The sequence below is a fragment of the Oncorhynchus tshawytscha genome, linkage group LG12 (assembly GCF_018296145.1).
Source record: "Oncorhynchus tshawytscha isolate Ot180627B linkage group LG12, Otsh_v2.0, whole genome shotgun sequence".
Lineage (NCBI taxonomy): Eukaryota > Metazoa > Chordata > Actinopteri > Salmoniformes > Salmonidae > Oncorhynchus > Oncorhynchus tshawytscha.
The window spans coordinates 25,060,080-25,083,233 of record NC_056440.1 but is presented as its reverse complement, the minus strand read 5'-3'; the positions used below and the strand labels follow the sequence as shown (position 1 = coordinate 25,083,233).

General features: G+C 41.8%; 1 protein-coding gene across 1 annotated transcript in view; it reads left to right on the top strand.

Annotated features, from left to right (window-relative positions):
- Positions 1 to 5,860: 5,860 nt before the first annotated feature.
- Positions 5,861 to 23,154, top strand: part of LOC112262778 (ras GTPase-activating-like protein IQGAP1) — an 85,322-nt gene continuing 68,028 nt past the window's right edge. Inside the window, 2 exon segments of the mRNA XM_024438533.2 lie at positions 5,861 to 6,444; positions 17,372 to 17,471. Coding sequence (XP_024294301.1) covers positions 6,399 to 6,444; positions 17,372 to 17,471 — 146 coding nt within the window. The 5' untranslated portion in view covers positions 5,861 to 6,398.

Here is a 23,154-nt window from a genome sequence, read left to right as displayed (position 1 = left end):
AGGATATGTTATTGTTAGCCATCAGGGATCCTATGGGAGGGATCCTCTGGGAGGAGAAGAGACACAGTCTGGTACCAGGCACCAAGACAGACGTGAGTTGAGCAAGGAAGCGATCACATGTGGCAGGCATTGATAAGGGGAGAGATCTTTGGATTAGACATTAAGGGGGTTGAGGTCAGGTCAGGTCACCTTAAGGGAGAAGGAAGGGTTTATTACCCCATCACTTCGTCTTCCTGTCGAACCATGAAATATGTCAGGGTTGGAGAGAAGGAGGAGTGCATCTAAATTGGAGTATATATACTTGTGTTGGTGGAAACATGTTTTGTCTGATGCAGCTGTATTGACCCTCTGGGAGAATTAACTTGGTTAAGCTTTCATAGTGTCCGTAGAGTTTTTTACTCTGAGAATTAGAACCTAACAGTATAGTCTACTATAATTCCAGTCTATAAAGTAGGAAAATATACAGTGGAACCAAAGTAAGGGCTTATGGTATTAGTTTCAAACAACAACACAAACAACAGCAACAATAAAGACATTTCCATATTCACTGGCTTGTTTTCATAGCTAGTAGGCATTAAGCATGTATAGTAATTACATTTACCCCTGGCTTTTCCATTTTAATTAGAAAAACAAACCTTCCAACAAAACAAACAGATAAAATGTACATGTAAATTTAACTTGGAATTTGGAGTTAATGCCTTCTCACACACAGTATTTGAAAATGTCTACAATGGAATGCCTGCTTATTGCCCATGCAATGGCAACATTAGCACAGCAGAGACAAGAGAAGTTTCACAGCATATCACAGATTACTCCTGGTCCCTGCTGGTTGACTTAAAATAATAAATACATTGCTACAGGCAGACACATATACCCTTTTCGCACTACCGCCCAACTGAGCCAAGCCATACCGAGCTGTACTACACTGGTCTGGTTACATGTCATCCACCGTAGTTGCTGTAACAATGCTGGAAAGGAGAATATGAAAAGAAAATCCAAGTCGGAACAATATGGTTCAGGTCGGATTGATGGTGTGAAAAGGTACTGGTGTAGCCTGTCAGCCTACAGTGCATTCGGGAAATGTTCAGAACCCTTCTCTTTTCCCAGATTTTGTTACGTTGCAGCTTATATTTTGCAAATGTATAAAAAGTTAAAACAGAAATACCTTATTTACATAAGTATTCAGACCCTTTGCTATGAGACTCGAACTAGAGCTCAGGTGCATCCTGTTTCCATTGATCATCCTTGAGATTTTTCTACAACACGATTGGGGTCCACCTGTGGTAAATTTAATTGATTGGACATGATTTGGAAAGGCTCACACCTGTCTATATCAGGTCCCACAGTTGCCAGTGCATGTCAAAGCAAAAACCAAGCCATGAGGTTGAAGGAATTGTCCGTAGAGCTCCAAGACAGGATTTTTAAATTTTGTATTTATTTATTTCACCTTTATTTAACCAGGTAGGCTAGTTGAGAACAAGTTCTCATTTGCAACTGCGACCTGGCCAAGATAAAGCATAGCAATTCGACACATACAACAACACAGAGTTACACATGGAATAAACAAAACATAGTCAATAATACAGTAGAACAAAAGAAAACAAAAAGTCTATATACTGTGAATGCAAATGAGGTAAGTTAAGGAAATAAATAGGCCATGGTGGTGAAGTAATTACAATATAGTAATTAAACACTGGAATGGTAGATCGGCAGAAGATGAATGTGCAGGTAGAGATACTGGGGTGAAGAGGAGCAAAATAAATAAATAAATACCAGTATGGGGATGAGGTAGGTAGATAGATGGGCTGTTTACAGATAGGCTAAGTACAGGTGCAGTGATCTGTAAAATGCTCTGACAGCTGGTGCTTAAAGCTAGTGAGGGAGATGTGAGTCTCCAGCTTCAGAGATTTTTGCAATTCGTTCCAGTCATGGGCAACAGAGAACTGGAAGGAAAGACAACCAAAGGAGGAATTGGCTTTGGGGGTGACCAGTGAGATATACCTGCTGGAGCGCGTGCTACGAGTGGGTGCTGCTATGGTGACCAGTGAGCTGAGATAAGGCGGGGCTTTACCTAGCAGAGACTTGTAGATAACCTTTAGCCAGTGGGTTTGGCGACGAGTATGAAGCGAAGGCCAACCAACGAGAGTGTACAGGTCGCAATGGTGGGTAGTGTATGGGGCTTTGGTGACAAAACGGATGGCACTGTGATAGACTGCATCCAGTTTGTTGAGTAGAGTGTTGGAGGCTATTTTATAGATGACATCACCAAAGTCGAGGATCGGTAGGATGGTCAGTTTTACGTGGGTATGTTTGGCAGCATGAGTGAAGGATGCTTTGTTGCGATATAGGAAGCCAATTCTAGATTTAATTTTGGATTGGAGATGCTTAATGTGAGTCTGGAAGACTGGAGTTTGCAGTCTAACCAGACACCCAGGTATTTGTAGTTGTCCACGTATTCTAAGTCAGAGCCGTCCAGAGTAGTGATGCTGGACGGGCGAGCAGGTGCGGGCAGCGATCGATTGAAAAGCATGCATTTAGTTTTACTTGCGTTTAAGAGCAGTTGGAGGCCACGGAAGGAGAGTTGTATGGCATTGAAGCTCGTCTGGAGGTTAGTTAACACAGTGTCCAAGGAGGGGCCAGAAGTATACAGAATGGTGTCGTCTGCGTAGAGGTGGATCAGAGAATCACCAGCAGCAAGAGCAACATCATTGATGTATACAGAAAAGAGAGTCGGCCCGAGAATTGAACCCTGTGGCACACCCATAGAGACTGTCAGAGGTCCAGACAGCAGGCCCTCCGATTTGACACACTGAACTCTATCAGAGAAGTAGTTGGTAAACCAGGCGAGGCAATCATTTGAGAAACCAAGGCTGTCGAGTCTGCCAATAAGAATGTTATGATTGACAGAGTCGAAAGCCTTGGCCAGGTCGATGAATACGGCTGCACAGTAATGTCTCTTATCGATGGCGGTTATGATGTCGTTTAGAACCTTGAGCGTGGCTGAGGTGCACCCATGACCAGCTCTGAAACCAGATTGCAGAACGGAGAGGGTATGGTGGGATTCGAAATGGTCAGTAATCTGTTTGTTAACTAGGCTTTCGAAGACCTTAGAAAGACAGGGTAGGATAGATATAGGTCTGTAACAGTTTGGGTCTAGAGTGTCACCCCCTTTGAAGAGAGGGATGACCGCGGCAGCTTTCCAATCTTTGGGAATCTCAGACGATACGAAAGAGAGGTTGAACAGGCTAGTAAAGTGGGGTTGCAACAATTTCGGCAGATAATTTTAGAAAGAGAGGGTCCAGATTGTCTAGCCCGGCTGATTTGTAGGGGTCCAGATTTTGCCGCTCTTTCAGAACATTGGCTATCTGGATTTGGGTAAAGGAGAAATGGTGGGGCCTTTGGCGGGTCGCTGTGGAGGGTCCTGGGAAGTTGACCGGGGTAGGGGTAGCCATGTGGAAAGCATGGCCAGCCGTAGAGAAATGCTCAGAGCAGTGGGAAGCTGGGAGGAGGTGCTCTTATTCTCCATGGACTTTACAGTGTCCCAGAACTTTTTTGAGTTAGATTGTGTCGAGGTACAGATCTGGGGAAGGGTGCTAAAAAAATTCTGAAGTATTGAAGGTCCCCAAGAACACAGTGGCCTCCATCAATCTTAGATGGAAGAAGTTTGGAACCACTGTTCCTAGAGCTGACTGCCTGGTCTAACTGAGCAAGTGGGGGAGAAGGACCTTGGTCAGGGAGGTGACCAAGAACCTGATGGTCACTCTGACAGAGGTCTAGAGTTCCTCTGAGGAGATGGGAGAACCTTCCAGAAGGACAACTATCTCTGCAGCACTCCACCAATCAGACGGAAGCCACTCCTCAGTAAATGGCGCATAACAGCCCGATTGGAGTTTGCCAAAAGGCACCTAAAGAATTTCAGACCATGAGAAACAAGATTATTTTGTCTGATGAAACCAAGATTGAAGTCTTTGGCCTGAATGCCAAGCGTCACATCTGGAGGAAGCCTGGCAACATCCCTACAGTGAAGCATGGTGGTGGCAGCATCATGCTGAGGGGATGTTTTTAACGGCAGGGACTGGGGGACTAGTCAGGATCGAGGCAAAGCTGAATGGAGCAAAGTACAGAGAGCTCCTTGATGAAAACCTGCTCCAGAACGCTCAGGACCTCAGACTGGGGTGAAGATTCACCTTCCAACAGGACCTCAGACTGGGGTGAAGGTTCACATTCCAACAGGACAATGACCCTAAGCACATAGCCAAGAAACGCAGGAGTTGTTTCGGGAGAAGTTTCTGAATGACCTTGAGTGCCCAGTCAGAGCCCGAACTTGAACCTGATCGAACATCTCTGGAGAGACCTGAAAATAGCTGTGCAGCGATGCTCCCCATCCAACCTGACAGAGCTTGAGAGAATCTGCTGCGAATAATGGGAGAAACTCCCTAAATACAGGTGTGCCAAGCTTGTAGCGTCATACTTAAGAAGACTTGAGGCTGTAACCGCTGCCAAAGGTGCTTCAAGAATGTACTGTGTAAAGGGTCTGAATACTTATGTAAATATGATAAACATTTGTTTTTATACATTTGCCAAAAAATGTAAAAACCTGTTTTTGCTTAGTCATTATGGGGTATTGTGTGTAGATTGATGAGGGGAAAAAACTATTTCATACATTTTAAAATAAGGCTGTAATGTAACAAAATGTGAAAAAAGTTGAGGGTATACTTTCTGAATACTTTCTGAATTCACTGTATATGCATTTCTCATGCCTGTTCAAAACCCATTAGCTAAACTATCAGGGAGTAAAAAGCATTGCTGAGTAATCCAAAGGAAATGTGTTTAGTGGTCACTATGAGTGTGTCCAAAATTCCCCCTCTTCCCTCTTTATAGTGCACTACTTTGACCATAGCCCTATATGGGCCCTGGTCAAAAGTAGTGCATCACTCAGAACCCCCTCAACCTGCTGACCCAGGCTCTAACTACAGCATTTGGGGCCCTGGAGCATCGACCTCCTATAGCCCCCCACCCCCCGGAGGTGTTGAAATGCAGCTAACTCCCTGCAATTCTACACTTTTTGCCATGGGGCAGGTTTTTGTTGTTGTTGCTGTTTCATAGCTCCTCTCATACTTTTATTTCGATTTTGCGATGAGGCTGAGAGAAAATGTTGCCGTTTTAAGCGAATTTCCTGCTATTCTACACATTTTGCCCTGAGGCTGAGAGAACATTTAGCATTTTTAAAGCTAATTTCCTGCAATTCTAATTCTAAAAATATTGCTATCATAATATGCTATCCAAACCCCAAACGTGTCAAGTGTGCCTGTTCGGTAATCCGGTAATCCGGCTTTCAGCTGAACCCAACCTTGACATGTGAAGTGAAACCTTCTGATGTCTGCAAGCCTAACTATCTTCACCATGCATTTTTCTATAAACCAATCTGATACACTTTTTATATCCTTTTATTGTAATGATTCCACTGACATCCATTTCATTTGCTGTTTTGAGGGTATATTGTTACCCTCATTCTGACAGCAAGAGATGGACAGCTGTCATGATAAATTGGTCGCCAGGTGGTGCTGAGGACAGCTAGATAATTAGAGCGTCAGATCAGGGGCGTATTCATTACGCCAATTCTGTTGCAAAACGTTTCTTAAACGGAAGCAAATGGAACAAAATTCGGGAGGGATTTTCCTGAATTTGTCCAATTGTAAATCTTGTGTTAGTTGCAAAACGTTCCCTTTTGCAACTGTTTGGCTAATGAGTACACCACTGGGTATTCATTAGTCAGATTATGTTGCACAACGTTTGGTCTGTTGAAGCTCTGTGCTGTGGCAAGAATAGCTCAAAGAGAAACAAAGAGTCCATCAATACTTTAATTATTTTCTCGGATTCCGTTGCAAAATGTTTGGTCGGTTGCACAACGGAAACAGTGTACTCTATGAACCATATGGAAGCAAACGGGACAAAAGAAAAGGGAGATAACATAATTTGTCCAATATAAACGCGTTTTCGTTGGGAAACGTTTTCCGTTTGGAGTAAACGGTTTCCGTTGCAAAACGTTGCGCAACCGACCAAACGTTTTGCAACGGAATCCGAGTAAAGAATTTACCCCAGTTCAGAGCGCACTGACTGTGAACACTTGCACTGAGACAGAGGAAACCTCAAGCACTTTCTGACATGACCCAGCAAAGGTGAACAACGCGATGGGAGTTCTGCTGAGAAAGTGACAGGAGGCATATCGACGAAAAGGAAGTTTAGAAAACTAGAACTTAATATTCTCTCGATAGTGTCACATCTAAGAATATTGTTTTGACTCATCTTAAAACCAAAAGCGCGGTTTATGGTTTGCTGATAGCTAGCATTGGTTGGGCAACATTCATCAAGTTCATAACCGGGGGAACAGAGGCAGGATGTACTATGAAGAAAAAGCTAATTCACACAAGCCACGTTATGGAAGTAAGTAAAAGTGTCCTAACCCACCATTTGTAAATAAATTCAATCGACAGTTTTTATTGTAGCTTTCATGTTTCACGTGGTTTTGGCAGGGCGCGTATGTGGCCTTATAGCTGCATGTTCGATGATGAGCCACAGGTGTTTATTGGAGCTACCATTTTATCTATTTAACCTTTAACTAGGCAAGACACAGCATAGGACGACTGTACATGTGCACCGCAGAACAGTTCGGTTTTCACCTTGAATTATATTCTGTGTAAACTTTGAAAAAGCTATCAAACTCTGATGTAATGTTGTCAAACATGGAATTGTAGGCACATTGTTTGCTAGGGATGGGGAAAAGTATGACACTACTCTGGCCCCAGAGGACTGGAGTTGTCCATCCCTGACTAGTCTGTACTCACTCAGTCTATTGTCAGTGACCCTGACCCTTTATCAGATACAGTTCGGCAGGGTAGCCAAGTGGTTAGAGCGTTGGACTAGTAACTGGGAGGTTGTGAGTTCAAACCCCCGAGCTGACAAGGTACAAATCTGTCGTTCTGCCCCTGAACAGGCAGTTAACCCACTGTTCCCAGGCTGTCATTGAAAATAAGAATGTGTTCTTAACTGATTTGCCTGGTTAAATAAAGGTAAAAAAAAAAAAAAAAACATTTGCACCCATAAAGCAAGGGAACAAATTACTATTTGAAGTGGCCTGTGTGTGCCCCACATCACCTCAGACAGACATGATCCATCTTCAACAACTCTGTTTTCTCAATCCAGAAGGTAGCCCTATTTGGTAAAAGACCAAGTCCATATTATGGCAAGAATAGCTCAAATAAGCAAAGATAAACAGTCCATGATTAATTTAAGTCATGAAGGTCAGTCAATCTGGAAAATTTCAAGAACTTTTAAAGTTTCTTCAGGTGCACTCGCAAAAAACATCAAGCACTATGATGAAGCTGGCTCTCATGAGGACCGCCACAGGAAAGGATGACCCAGAGTTACCTCTGCTGCAGAGGATACGTTCATTAGCGTTGCCAGCCTCAGAAATTACAGCCCAAATAAATGCTTCACAGAGTTCAAGTAACAGACAAATCTCAACATCAACTGTTCAGAGGAGACTGCATGAATCAGGCCTTCATGGTCGAATTGCTGCAAAGAAATCCCTACTAAAGGACACCAATAAGAAGAAGACTTGCTTGGGCCAAGAAACACGAGCAATGGACATTAGAACAGTGGAAATGAACCCAAATTTTAGATTTTTGTTTCTAACCTCCGTGTCTTTGTGAGACGCAGAGTAGGTGGACTGATGATCTCAGCATGTGTGGTTCCCACTGAGTTGGACTGCAGAGTGTCAGGAAAATAACCTCACACTCAACGTCAACAAAACTAAGGAGATGATTGTGGACTTCAGGAAACAGCAGAGGGAACACCCCCCTATCCACATCGATGGAACAGTAGTGGAGAGGGTAGTAAGTTTTAAGTTCCTCGGCGTACACATCACAGACAAACTGAATTGGTCCACCCACACAGACAGCATCGTGAAGAAGGCGCAGCAGCACCTCTTCAACCTCAGGAGGCTGAAGAAATTCGGCTTGTCACCAAAAGCACTCACAAACTTCTACAGATGCACAATCGAGAGCATCCTGTCGGGCTGTATCACTGCCTGGTACGGCAACTGCTCCGCCCACAACCGTAAGGCTCTCCAGAGGGTAGTGAGGTCTGCACAACGCATCACCGGGGGCAAACTACCTGCCCTCCAGGACACCTACGCCACCCGATGTCACAGGAAGGCCATAAAGATCATCAAGGACAACAACCACCTGAGCCACTGCCTGTTCACCCCGCTGTCATCCAGAAGGCGAGGTCAGTAGAGGTGCATCAAAGCTGGGACCGAGAGACTGAAAAACAGCTTCTATCTCAAGGCCATCAGACTGTTAAACAGCCACCACTAACATTGAGTGGCTGCTGCCAACACACTGACTCAACTCCAGCCACTTTAATAATGGGAATTGATGGGAAATGATGGGAAATATATCACTAGCCACTTTAAACAATGCTACCTAATATAATGCTTACATACCCTACATTATTCATCTCATATGTATACGTATATACTGTACTCTATCATCTACTGCATCTTTATGTAATACATGTATCACTAGCCACTTTAACTATGCCACTTTGTTTACACTTTGTTTACATACTCATCTCATATGTATATACTGTACTCAATACCATCTACTGTATCTTGCCTATGCTGCTCTGTACCATCACTCATTCATATATCTTTATGTACATATTCTTTATCCCCTTACACTTGTGTCTATAAGGTAATAGTTTTGGAATTGTTAGCTAGATTACTTGTTGGTTATTACTGCATTGTCGGAACTAGAAGCACAAGCATTTCGCTACACTCGCATTAACATCTGCTAACCATGTGTATGTGACAAATAAAATTTGATTTGATTTGAAATTGGTCAACAAGTGCTCAGCATATGTAGGAACTCCTTCAAGACTGTTGGAAAAGCATTCCAGGTGAAGCTGGTTGAGAGAATGCCAAGAGTGTGCAAAGCTGTCATCAAGGCAACGGGTGGCTACATTGAAGAATCTAAAATTTATTTAACACTTTTTTGGTTACTAGATATGTGCCATTTCATGGTGTTGATGTCTTCACTGTTATTCTACAATGTAGAAAATAGTAAAAATAAAGAAAAACCCTTGAATGAGTAATTGGCCAAACTTTTGACTGGTACTGTAGATATCTTTACAGTAAAAAGACTCATCCTAGTGCACAAAAGAGTCAACAGTTAAGGGTCTCTACAGACAGAAGGCATTTTCCCAGTGGTTGAATATTAACTTTTTGCTATTACTGTTAAGAAATCCACGCATGACTTCTGCATGGGTATTACAGGAATTTAGCAAAGTCAATAAATATTTTGGAAAAAAGGTTTGAAACGCCAATAAAATGCTCACCTGTATCACTTTAGGCCTGTGTGTTGTTGACAGGATTTAGCCTATGCTGAGTCAGATCTGAGAACAAATGGCAAAGTGCAATGGTGAGAGATATTCAATTAGGTAATCAGGTCAATAGTCTTTTTTTTTTCTCTACAATTTCAACCAGTAAAATGATAACTTTGCTGCATTATCAACCATAGTGGAAATGTCTCAACCAGTTTGTTGACCTGACATTGTTGTTTACTGGTTTAAAATGAACTGACTAACTGCATAGGTCCAAACAGGAAAGGTTGAAGGTATTGTCTGTCTGTCTGTCTGTCTGTCTCACAAAATGAGGAGTTTATTATTGTAAGGGCAGAGGTGGTCCGTAGAAGCTGACTAATGCATTACCATAATTCCGGCACTAATTATCTGTATTAGTGATCTTTATCTAGGAGTCTTCTTTTGGATTCAGCACCCAAGTGAGCTCTTGGGGGAAACCGTCCACAAAAACAGGTTTTGCTAAGTTTAATCAGACGCAATTGGGGTTTTGAGCCCAGTAGATGGGTTGGTTGTTTAGCAACAAAACTGATGCGTGGGCAACTATGGGGAAAAACAGACTGGGTTGGCTTAGATTGTTGACAACTTGTAAACTATATTTAGTCTCCAATGTTTATTGAAAACATGAAATATATTTGCACTTGTTGTCGCAAATACATAGTCTCAGTTGTTAGTTAGCTACCTAGTGATTTTTTGCTGTATTAGCATTGACAGTCAAATCAAGCCCTGGTATTAAGAACTAGATGACATGAGGCAGTTTATTGCTATCTATCTTATACATTTTATTTTATTGAACCTTTATTTAACAACTCAAATCAGTTAAGAACAAATTGTTATTTACAATGACAGCCTACCGGGGATCACAACTTAAACCAGCTGCCTTGTTCAGGGGCAGAATGACAGATTTTTTACCTTGTCAGTTCAGGGATTCGATCCAGCAACCTTTCAGTTACTAGCCCAACGCTCTAACCACTAGGCTACTTGCCACCCCAATCACAACAACACCAGAACTTCTGCCCCATTGAAGCGTGTGCATCGTTTTCATGATGTTGTCAGCTAACCCATCTATAAAAAGCACCGTCTCTGCATTTCTGATTCGTCGATTTGCCTCAAGGCTTCCCCCTACCTAGAAGTTTGACATGTTTTTATATATCGACTCATTTAAATATATATATGAGATTATAGGCCTAATGTTAAATTGATCAGTTCACAAGTTTGACCAATTTTCATGTAGGACAAATCTCAACATCAACTGTTCACAAGTTTGACTCTTATGTAGGTTACTTATACAATGTATTGGCTTAGGCTAACCGACATAAGTCAATGTATTGATTATGTAGACTAGCCTAAAACAATCTGATTAGTGATGCACAACTCTAGGCTTGGAAGGTCACGCTGTAAGCTGGTTTAGGTTGTGGTCTTTTAATCAGAGACTGATTTAAGACCTTGGTAAGCAGGTGTATGGACTCTTTAGCCAATCAATAACTGTAATTGATCAATTAAGGGCAGAGAGTAACTAACACTAGCAGTGCGGAATCCCAAACCGGTCCCTTCCCCTTGGTCCTTTGTTCACGCCTGCCTCCTCCATGTGAATGAGTGTTCCAAAGCTAAGGGAGAGAAAATGATTGAAGATGTAGTAGCTAATAACCTCCGATAGCCCCTCCCGACAATGCACCGCGATATGTTTAGAGTTTATTCAATTTTATACAAAAGAATGAGACGTGCGTTTGTTTGTCTGATTTTGAGGCTTGACACATAAAACAAACGAAATACCTCCCAAATTAAATGTTTAACTGTTACCGAGGTTTAAGTCTTGTAAAATGACATAGGGAATTTGTTCAATTGAATTTCTCGTTTTATTTAAATGTGGAACATGAATTGCATCATTTAACCCCGAAGTTGATGGGTTTATTGATTCTCTCATTATTCCCCTCAAAGTCACCCTCTGAGTTTCATCAGCAACACTTGACAATGGAGGGCCCTCGGCACGAGTTGGTAGGGGTGAGGGTCTGGATTGGGATTCATCGCAGGGCTGTGGCCCTCTGACTGGACTTATACATCCCAGAGCAAAGTGGTACTGTCTCTCTATGCTACATCTGGAACCCCTTCTGACATATTTGTACTACTGTGCACATGGGCCCTCAGCATAGTATTTGGGGACTAATGCCATATCCCTTTCCCTAAACTCAAGGATTTGATAACCACATGCATTTAAGAGCCCCTTGTGTAACTTGTTGCTCCCACAGGATAGAAAAACATTACCTTAACAAAGGAATGAGTCATCAAGTCTATAAATCATGTCCAGTGATGTTCTGACAGATGAAGGCAGTAACAGATTAAATATAGCCCAGCATACTGAGCGCAGGCAGGTCTTCCAGGAAGTTTGAGTGTGGTGTGTGTAATGGCTGTGCTGGAGATCCCACGCCTCTGGGGTGAGTGTTTACTCACACTCTGGTCCTCTCCAATAACACAGCTGGCTCAGCGGATTCAGGCTGACGGATGCTCTGGCCATAGATCTCCCCCTGGGCCCACACAGCTCAGAGATGGACCCCTGCTGTGTGTGTGTGTGCGCGCTTTCCTGTGCCCCCTTCCCCCTCTCATATTTTCGTATTTGGCATAACAATTTCAGGGCCAACAGACCCTTATAAATTGACCCTTCAACTAGAAGTTCCATGGCTTGTCCAATTAACTTTTGTTTTTAGCGGACCCTTGCATCACAATCTGCCCCTCAGTGAGACTTAAGGTCATTACTCCTTATTGTAAAAGAGAATGTTCACCTGGTTAAATAAATTAAGACTGGTGAGGCGAGTCTTGTTGGTCGGGTAAGCTGGCTTTGTGTGCTGCCTCAGTGAGAGTGGGTCACAGGAGCTACAGGGATAGATGTCAGTGAGAGTGGGTCACAGGAGCTACAGGGATAGATGTCAGTGAGAGTGGGTCACAGGAGCTACAGGGATAGATGTCAGTGAGAGTGGGTCACAGGAGCTACAGGGATAGATGTCAGTGAGATTAGTTCTACAGTAGTGGGCTGATAAGGCCCAACAATGGTGCAGAAATTATCTGCTGGGATTTGTGAGTGAGATTTCTAGACCTAACTAACTTGTTCATCAGGGTGTAAATACTGCATAGTGGGTTGGATTGTGCTGCTCTTTCAAGGGCAAGTATGACAGTGTGTCAGCAGCATACTCAGTTAATCTGAATAAATGGTGTTTGGAGTAGAGGTCGACCGATTAATCGGAATGGCCGATTTAATTAGGGCCGATTTCAACTTTTCGTAACAATCTGAAATCGTTATTTTGGGTGCCGATTTGCAGATTTCTTTTTATTTATTTTTTTTACACTTCTTTTTTTTTTTTACACTTTTATTTAATCTTTATTTAACTAGCAAGTCAGTTAAGAACACATTCTTATTTTCTATGACGGCCTAGAAACGGTGGTTTAACTGCCTCATTCAGGGGCAGAACGACAGATTTTCATCTTGTCAACTCGGGGGATCCAATCTTGCAACCTTACAGTTAACTAGTCCAACGCAATAATGACCTGCCTCGCACTCTTTGCACTCCACGAGGAGACTGCCTGTTACGCAAATGCAGTAAGCCAAGGTAAGTTGCTAGCTAGCATTAAACTTATCTTATAAAAAACAATCAATCATAATCACTAGTTAACTACACATGGTTGATGCTATTACTAGATATTATCTAGTGTGTCCTGTGTTGCAAAAAATCTGACTGAGCATACAAGCATCTAAGTATCTGACTGAGCAGTGGTAGGCAGAAGCAGGCGCGTAAACATTCATTCAAACAGCACTCTCGTGGGTTTTGCCAGCAGCTCTTCGTTGTGCGTCAAGCATTGTGCTGTTTATGACTTCAAGCCTATCAACTCCCGAGATGAGGCTGGTGTAACCGAAGTGAAATCGCTGGCTAGTTAGCGCACACTACTCGCTCTGAGCCTTGGGGTGGTTGTTTCCCTTGCTCTGCATGGGCAACGCTGCTTCGATGTTGTGGCTGTTGTCGTTGTGTTGCTGGTTCGAGCCCAGGGAGGAGCGAGGAGAGGGACGGAAGCTACACTGTTACACTGGCAATACTAAAGTGCCTATAAGAACATTATATTATTATATTAAGTTAAATTAAGTGTTCATTCAGTATTGTTGTATTTGTCATTATTACAAATACATAAAAACATTTTTTTTTTTAATTGTCCGATTTTAATTGGTATCAGCTTTTTTGGTCCTCCAATAAATCTGTATCGGCATGGAAAAATCATAATCGGTCGACCTCTAGTTTGGAGAGATGCAGCCTATCAGTCAGATTAGGCTTGCCTCCAAGCCTGCATGTTCCTGCTAGACTTCTCCACTCTGGGTCTTGAGGGCAACAAAGGTATTTTTCGTAAGTCATGCCAGTAAAATAGGGGTCTAATCTAATCCAGACTTAACTAGTTCAGCCCTTCCCAGTAATAATGGTCCATCAATTACATACTCGCCCACTACATGCATATGCTGTAGCAGGATTTCCGGAAATGTGGCGCCGGACATTTGACTGACAGCATTTTGATTTACCGGACATTTGATACATTTACCGGACCCATCTGCATTGAGTACGCAACCTGATTAGGGTGTCCACTCACTGTGCTCAGAATGACAGCAATCACATTTACATTATGGTAATTCATATTAACAGAACATGTAAGTCCAGGATGCAATGATGTGTGGATCTTCTTAATGAATTCTGAGTACACTTTGAAGATGTTAGAATAACTGTCAGCATTTACTTTTCCTCAGCCAACAAGACCAGTAACTAATAGCAACATCACTAGCCTATGTCAATCTACTATACCCCATAGTACAAACGTTTACCCCTTCTATTGGTCAGCTTGTCGAGAAAGAAATAGCCTATTCCAAACAGACTGAGGGACAGTTGTGGGATGAAAGATCCCAAATTCATACCACCAGTAGGCCTAGGCTACATAAAAAACTTTAAAAAGCAATGAGTCTGAAACAACCGATCAGAATATTTAGCCTAAAATCTTTGGAATATCTATGTATTCTTTTGGTTTATTCGGATCCACTTTTGCTGAGGCAGCAGTTATTCTTCCTGGGGTCCACACAAAAACATAAAACACGACAAGTAACAAAACACTCATAGACAAGAACAGTTACCCAAATTTAAAATACAACAATATACAAATAATACAACAAAAAAATGTGTGTGATTAGTGTGTTTGTGTAATTTCACAGTCCCTATTGTGCCATGAGATGTTGTTTTTGAAAATGTAAGGTAATTTTGCTGGTTACTTGAGTAATTGCGATCATGGTTCTGTATAATATTGTCCGCTGGCGTGAATTTGTTTTGGTGACATGTCTTGCAGGGTATGTATGGGTGTCTGAGCTGTATGTTATTTGATTATGTAGACAATCTGGAATTTTCATTACAGCAATATTTCTCATTAAAACTAGAAGAGAATGGCATGCATGTTAATGTTAGTTCTGTATGTGCAGTAAAGGGCAAGGCGTGCTGCTCTGTGTTTTGAGACAGCTGCAGCTTTGCTAGGTCTTTCTTTGCTGCACTTGACCATATTACCAGACAGTAATCAAGATGGAACAAGACCAGACCCTGAACAACTAGTACACTTTATTTTTGTGTCAAATGCATAATATCATTTATACCGAACATACTCCTCATCGTCACAACAACTTTGTCAATATTACTTGACCATGATAATTGACTTCCAGTTTAGATTTCGCTCTTAGAATGTTTTGAACCAAATACAATGCTTTTAGTCTTAGATGTATTTAAGACCAGTCTATTATTCATCACCCATTCTGATGCTGAGTGTAACTTCTTATTTAGAAATTCAGTAAGCCCACAGGCTTTTGGTGCTGACATGTAGTGTGTGGAATCATTCTCATACATAGTCATTCTAGCTTCGTATAAGACCAGTGGCAAATCATTTGTAAAAATAGAGAAGATTAATGGCCCAAGGCAACTGCCCTAAGGGACACCGCACTGTACATATCTGATGTTAGAGAAGCTTCCATTGATGAACTCTCTCTGGGTTCTATTGGATAAGTAACCCTCCAACCATGAGATGTAGGTGATGTAAAGCCAAAGCAAGTGGGATTCTTTCAATAACAATTTATGATTAATAACATCAGAGGCTGCACTGAAATCTAACAATACAGCTCCAACTATCATATTATACATTTCTTTTAACCAATCATCAGGCATCTGAGTCAGAGCAGTACAAGTTGAGTGCCCTTATCTATATGCATGCTAAAAGTTCGTACTCAACTTGTTTTTTTAATAATGTCATTTAAATTCTGAGTTTTTCCACTTTACTAGTGAAATAATTATTGAAAGGTTTTGTTATAAATGACCCATCAACTGCAATGAGGGATGGAGATGAATGGGTTTCTATCCAGTATATCATTTAAATTACTCAAGTCTTGTTCCATTGTGTTTTATATCAGTTATCTTGGTTTGGTAATATAATTTCTTATTTTTGTTATGTTTAGTCACAAAATTTCTCAATTTACAGTATGTCAACCAATCAGCTGAGCAGTCTGACTTGTTTGCCTTTTTTTTTTTTTTGCATCACTTCTTTGAATCATAAAATGTTTTAATTCATAATCATTCCAGGGGGCTAGAACTGTTCTCATAGTTAATTTCGTAACAGGTGCATGCTTGTCAATGCATGAAATGAATAATTATACAAATACTTCCAGTGCTGCATCTGGATTCACTTCCTCATACACATCAGACCAACATACATCTTTTACATCTTCAACAAAAGATAACACAACATTTTGGCACTTTGGCTTTCCTTGTTATTGCCACAATGTAATGGTCACTACAGCCAATGGGAACTGATTTCACTTTGGAGAAAGATATAGAAGATATAATCAATACAAGTGGACGTCACAGATCCAACACTATTGGTATATACTCTAGTTGGTTGAGTGATAACCTGGGTCATATTGCATGCATTAGTCACAGTAAGAAGATTCCTCTTGAGAGGAAAGCTACTTGCTAACCAGTTCAGGTCACCCAGAAAATAGATCTCTGTTAACATCACACACTTAAGCATTGCAGACATGATCCAAATACTGACTGTTAGCACTTGGTGGGCTATAGCAACACCCTAAAATAAGTGACTTTAGATGAGGCAGGTGAACTTGCAACACTTCAACAACATTTGACACAACAACAACCTCCTTTAAGCTTTACAGGAATATGGCTCTGAACATATACTGTACAGCAACACCTCCCTCATGGGCATTCTTGTCTTTTCTGTAGATGTTATATCGCTATATTGCTACTGCTGTGTCAAAGGAATTATCTAAGTGAGTTTCAGAGAGAGCCAGTATATGAATGTTATCCAATGTTAGAAATGGTTCATGAAATCAGTAACTTGCTAAGGCTACAAATATTAATATGGGCTTTTCTTAGCCCTTTCCTGGGTAGCTTATCAGAGATGGCCATAATATGGAGGGAAAAAAATCAAATAAAAACATTGTTTTACTGATCTAGTCAGTCGTGTGTGTGTGTGTGTGTGTGTGTGTGTGTGTGTGCGCGAGATGTGATGTTAGTCTGAAGCTACTGACCAGAAAGATTGGCTCTCTCACTCCTTCCAGGCTTTTGTTAGGGAAGGTGGACAATGAACTTGTCATAGCAAATGTAAGCAATGTCCCCACGCGCTCTCTAAAGTAAGGTAATAATGTCCCAATTATCCTACTAGGCAGGTTTCTGATTCGTTGTGATTTTTAAGAATGCATGCCAAAAAGATCCTATCATGTTGATAATGGTTTTCTCTGTGTTCTTATGAATATCTTAATTCACAAGAACACAGAGAGAGAGAACTATATCCAGTCCAAGATGATTACAGCAGATGATTCCCACCCTCTCATTACTGGCGTGTGTGCATGAGGCTGTAACTGTGTTTTTATTTCAATCTGCAGCCATTCAGGACGATGAGAGGCTCTCGGCGGAGGAGATGGACGAGAGGAGACGACAGAACATCGCCTACGAGTATCTCTGTCACCTGGAGGAGGCCAAACGGTAAGAGAGGAGTAGTCATGGAGCGTAGGGAGCAACAAAATGGCTCCGGAGAAGAAAGCAGACGTTTTACATGCCCCCAACCGATTGTTTTTTGTTCATTTTTTTTTGTTTTCTGGACAGGACTGCGGTTACTCACCACGGACTGACAGAATCCTTTTTTCCCTTTTAATGAGTCTGACGAGCCCGACGCGAACGATGTACTTCTTTCTTGGGAACAGGCACAGATCCCCATGATTTGTGGCAAGAGGAGCCAGAGGGCGGGCTGCTTTCTGAGAATTTGTAGGTGATCAAATAAACCCCCACTTCCTTCCATTCTGCTAGCAAACGTGCAGTCTTTGGACAATAAAATAGATGACTTACATAGAAGATTAAACTAGCAACGGGACATTCGAAACTGAAATATCTTATGCTTCACGGAGTCGTGGCTGAACAACGACACTCAACATACAGCTGGCTGGTTATACGCTGCACCGGCAGGATAGAACAGTGGTGTCTGGTAAGACAAGGGGCGGCAGGCAGACTGTACTTTTGTAAATATCGGCTGGTGCACGATATCTAAGGAAGTCTCAAGCTATTGCTCGCCTGAGGTAGAGTATCTCATTATAAGCTGTAGACCACACTATCTACCTAGAGTTTATCTGTATTTTTCGTAGCTGTTTACATACCACCACAGTCAGAGGCTGGCACTAAGACAGCATTGAATGAGCTGTATTCCACCATAAGCAAACAAGAAAACGCTCACCCAGAGGTGGCGCTCCTAGTAGCCGGGGACTTTAATGCAGGGAAACTGAAATCCATGAAATCCAGAGGAAAAAAACTCTGGACCACCTTTACTCCACACACAGAGACGCGCACAAAGCTCTCCCTCACCCTCAATTTGGCAAATCTGACCATAATTCTATCCTCCTGATTCCTGCTTACAAGATAAAATTAAATCAGGACGCACTAGTGACTAGATCAATAAAAAAGTGGTCAGATGAAGCAGATGCTAAGCTACAGGACTGTTTTTATAGCACAGACTGGAATATGTTCCAGGATTCCTCCAATGGCATTGAGTACACTACATCAGTCATTGGCTTTATCAATAAGTGCATCGACGACGTCGTCCCCACAGTGACCCTACGTACATACCCCAATCAGAAGCCATGGATTACAGGCAACATCCGCATTGAGCTAAAGGCTAGACATGCCACTTTCAAGGAGCGGGACTCCATCCCAGAAGCTTATAAGAAATTCCGCTATGTCCTCCGACGAACCATAACACAGGCAAAGCCTCAATACAGGACTAAGATCGAATCGTACTATACCAGCTCTGACGCCAGATATGGCAGGGCTTGTAAACCATTATAGACTACAAAGGGAAGCACAGCCGAGAGCTGCCCAATGACACGAGCCTACCAGACTAGCTAAACTACTTCTATGCTCGCTTCGAGGCAAATAATACTTAAACATGCATGAGAGCACCAGCTGTTCCGGAAGACTGTGATCATGCTTTCCGCAGCCGATGTGAGTAAGACCTTTTTAAAGGTCAACATTCACAAGGTCGCAGGGTCAGATTACCAGGACGTGTACTGCGAGCATGCGCTGACCAACTGGCAAGTGTCTTCACTAAATGCCAACATGTTTTAAACATACCAACATAGTGTTCTTGGGCACAGGCACAGGCAGGTAACCTGCCTAAATGACTACCGACCCATGGCATGGGTCCTCAGATCCTCAAAAGGTTCTACAGCTGCACCATCGAGAGCATCCTGATTGGTTGCATCACTGCCTGGTATGGCAACTGCACGGCTTCCAAACGCAAGGCACTACAGAGGGTAGTGTGTACGACCCAGTACATAACTGGGGACAAGCTTCCTGCCATCCAGGTCCTCTATACCAGGCGTCGTCAGAGCAGAGGAAGGCCCTAAAAAGTATCAGACTCCAGCCACCCTAGTCATAACTGTTCTCTCTGGTACCGCACGGCAAGCAGTACCGGAGCACCAAGTCTAGGTCCAAGAGGCTTCTAAACAGCTTCTACCCCCAAGCCATAAGACTCCTGAACACCTAATCAAATGGCTACCCAGACTATTTGCATTGCTTCTCTCCCTCTTTTACACCGCTGGTACTCTGTTGTTATCATCTATGCATGGCCACTTTAATAACTCTACCTTCATGTACATATTACCTCGACTAACCGGTGCCCCCGCACATTGACTCTATATACAGGGGGGTACTGGTACAGTCTCGCTATTGTTACTTTACTGCTGCTCTTTAATTACTTGTTACTTTTATTTATTCTTATCCATATTTTTTTAAAATTGCATTGTTGGTTAGAGGCTCGTAAGTAAGCATTTCACTGTAAGGTTGTATTCGGCACATGTGACTAATTCATTTTGATTTCAAAGAGAAGATGATGAGGGAGGAGCAGAGAACAGAGGGAGGAGGATGATATGAGTGGAGTGATGAGGAGACCATACAGTAAGAGGAGAAATGGATGGAAGGAGGGGTAAGAGCGGAGTAGTAGGAAGAGGGAGCATTAGAAGGAGTAGAGAGATTTTGGTGCTGTAGATGAAGATATCGTGAGTGCTTTTTGGCTTGCACGTGTGCTGTCATCAGATGACGGCTGGCTGTAAGCTGCGGCTCAAAGTGTTTGAGATGGAGTGTGGGAGAATCTAGACTAGCTCTCCTGCTAACTGCTACTCACACTGCCTTGAAATCATGTAACCCAACAGCTCAAACTGGGACTAAGGGAGAATGAAACTCATAAAGTGTATAAGATAACATGCACTAACACTTTAAACCCCACAATGTCTCTGACATGGGGTCAACAATGTCGTTTTAAAGTTTAGTGTAAAGAATTTTTAATACAGTTTAAGATTTGGTTTTTATAAAAACCAATCACAACTTCTTTTTTATAAACCAATGTAGTCTTTTCCTGAGAGATCTGAGCGTGCTGTGCCTGATACTGAACCACTTCCTGTCGTATGTATGAAGGCACCCAACGGAACAGGAAGCCTCTCCTCTCGTGTTCTCACGTGGTGTTTTTGGGACTGCCCACCACACCGCACCTCTGCAAGCAACCGAGAATAATCACACCAAAAGTGAATCTGCTATAACTGTACCATGGTGACATCACCTGTCAGCAGGTAGTTTAAACACTTCTAGCCTCTGTGTTGAGGTCAGAGACAGATATGTTTGACTAAAACATAATCATTTCAAACCTTGCTTACATTTGTACATGATCAAGTCTTGTCTCTCTCTTATGCGTGGGAATACTTGAACATATTTCTTAAATTAAAATTACTGAGCTGATATTTTTGGTGTTTTTTACAGTCTTTTGGGCCAAATAAAACCAGTTGAGGAACCCTGATGTATGACCTTATTGGTGTCATGGATCTCTGTCTGTTAAAGTGTAATAGGGATTCTGGTGACAAACTAGCACTCAGCAGCACCGCTGACTTCCCTGATCTCTCCTCTGTCGCTGATGAGCCTCTATTCTGGGAAACTTGTCATCTGGGATTAGGATTATGGTGCTGGCTGCTAATTAGGCTATTAGTGAATATTAGTGACTGAGTCAGGCAGTGCGATTAGGACCCGTCTAACCCTGCTCTGCTTCCACTCTGGGGTCAGGAGTCACAGGCACAGGGCTTTTGTCTTCTCTGGTAAATGGGGTTAATGCACTCTGAGTGTCTGTCTGGACTTTATCTCTTCATTTGCATTGATAATACGCCTGTGGTTTACAGGTATGATATGATAACACACTGGTAGCTCACAAGCCTTAACATAAACCAAAATGTGGGCCTACCTCCGTTTTAACCAAACTGTAGTGCAGTGACAGGCCTTGACACTCTGACAGGCTCATAGGCAGACTTTGTACCTGTAGTACTGAGTAAACAGTATGTCAGCTTGCTCATGTTTTTTGATAGGGTGTCATTTTTGGAAGTTACATTTTTACCCTTACTACCCTTCACCTCCATTTTTTTATTTGTTTTTTTTAACCTTTATTTAACCAGGCAAGTAATTTAAGAACAAATTCTTAGTTTCAATGACGACCTAGGAACAGTGGGAACTAATGAAGTTTTAGTTCCATTTTTACAAGTGTGGCAAAATGTTATTTACCATTTGTCTGAACTTTTATAATTTAGTTAGTCGAAACAACTTAGCTCCATGCTAAGTTAAGTTATCTGATCAAACATGCAAATATACCCTTAGTGTCACTAGTATCACACAATCTCATAACATGAGAGCTCTCAAAGGCAGGCTTACTGTGCGCATAGTAGAGTAACACAAAGGGAACAAATGGCGTTACTGTCGGTCTATAAATAATGGAGGAAATGTGGTTTGAAACAAAAATTTAAAGGATTTTCATGCAGTTCCATATGAAAATTGACCCATAACTCCACCTATACAACAACAGGCCTAGAACTATACATCCTTTTAGCAGGATTTATACAGACATTGGCATGTCAAATTCATGGACTTTCAGGGACTTTTTCAAGCACTTAATTGTAATTTTCAAGGACCTCAATGTGTAGTACAATTGTGTAATTGATATAATTGTACCAATAGGGCCTAATATAGTACCCCACCCCTCCCCGCAAAAAGTGTCAAACAAGTAGGCCATTACCACTTTTTAAGGATAATAAGAAAAAGTATGCCTTGCCAGTTCACTGAAATTCAAATTATTACATTCAAAATGTGTGACGATAATGTGGACATTGCCTGACTAATTAGATTTGAGGCATTCATGGCCATTTTTCTGTAGCCTATGTAGCCGATGCAGGCACACAATAAAACCATGAATAGTTGAAGCATTAATCTCTCTAGTTGAAACTCGCCATCACTGTTTTTATAATTAGAAAATGACCAAAAACCAGGTTCCTTTTTTAATGGAAGAGTTTGTATGGACATCCAAGTTGAAGCCAACATTAGATTTTGTTGTCCTCGTAATAACCGCACGTGGTTTTACCGCAACAGAGTAGCGTAACACCTTTTCAATTGAAGCAGCAGGAAACAAACAGAAGTGTCCACATGTCTCACAAAAACTGATCAAAAATGAAATCACAGATAATTATAAGGGAGCAGGAGAACTTATCAATAAATTGGCTACAATAATTACATGGACTTCTCTATACAATTGGGTCTATCCTACACAATTGCGCACAGTAGACTTGGTGTCCAATCCGACGCACAAAAACATATGAAAACATGAACACATTACCTTGATGCTTCCTCTGTTAAATCTAATGAGACCCTGCTGTAAATCAATCAGACAACAGATAATCAACATCAATTCGCTGAAGATTTTTAATCCAATGTGGATCCATACACAACTGTCTTCACTGGCGTAACGAATGAGACACCAAAATATTCTGGACATTCCTCGAACACCTTTTTCCCATATCTTTAGCGCATGCGATGCAACATCACAACAGTTGTTCGTTACCTGACTGTCATTAGGAAAATTCCGTCCCAGATCAGATGGTGATGTGTGAAAATATCACTGCGTTACTAATCAGCTAGACACCAAATGCACATCCAACAAGTGTTATGCATAATTATGCATAATTATTGAACATGAATGACAGTCGATTTGAGGTTTTAAGGTTAAGGTGACTCTTTCGGTTAGAAGCGTTCGATTTTGCAATCACATTTATTTTGGATTTGTGTGCCCATAAACTGTTTTTTTAAATTTTTTAAA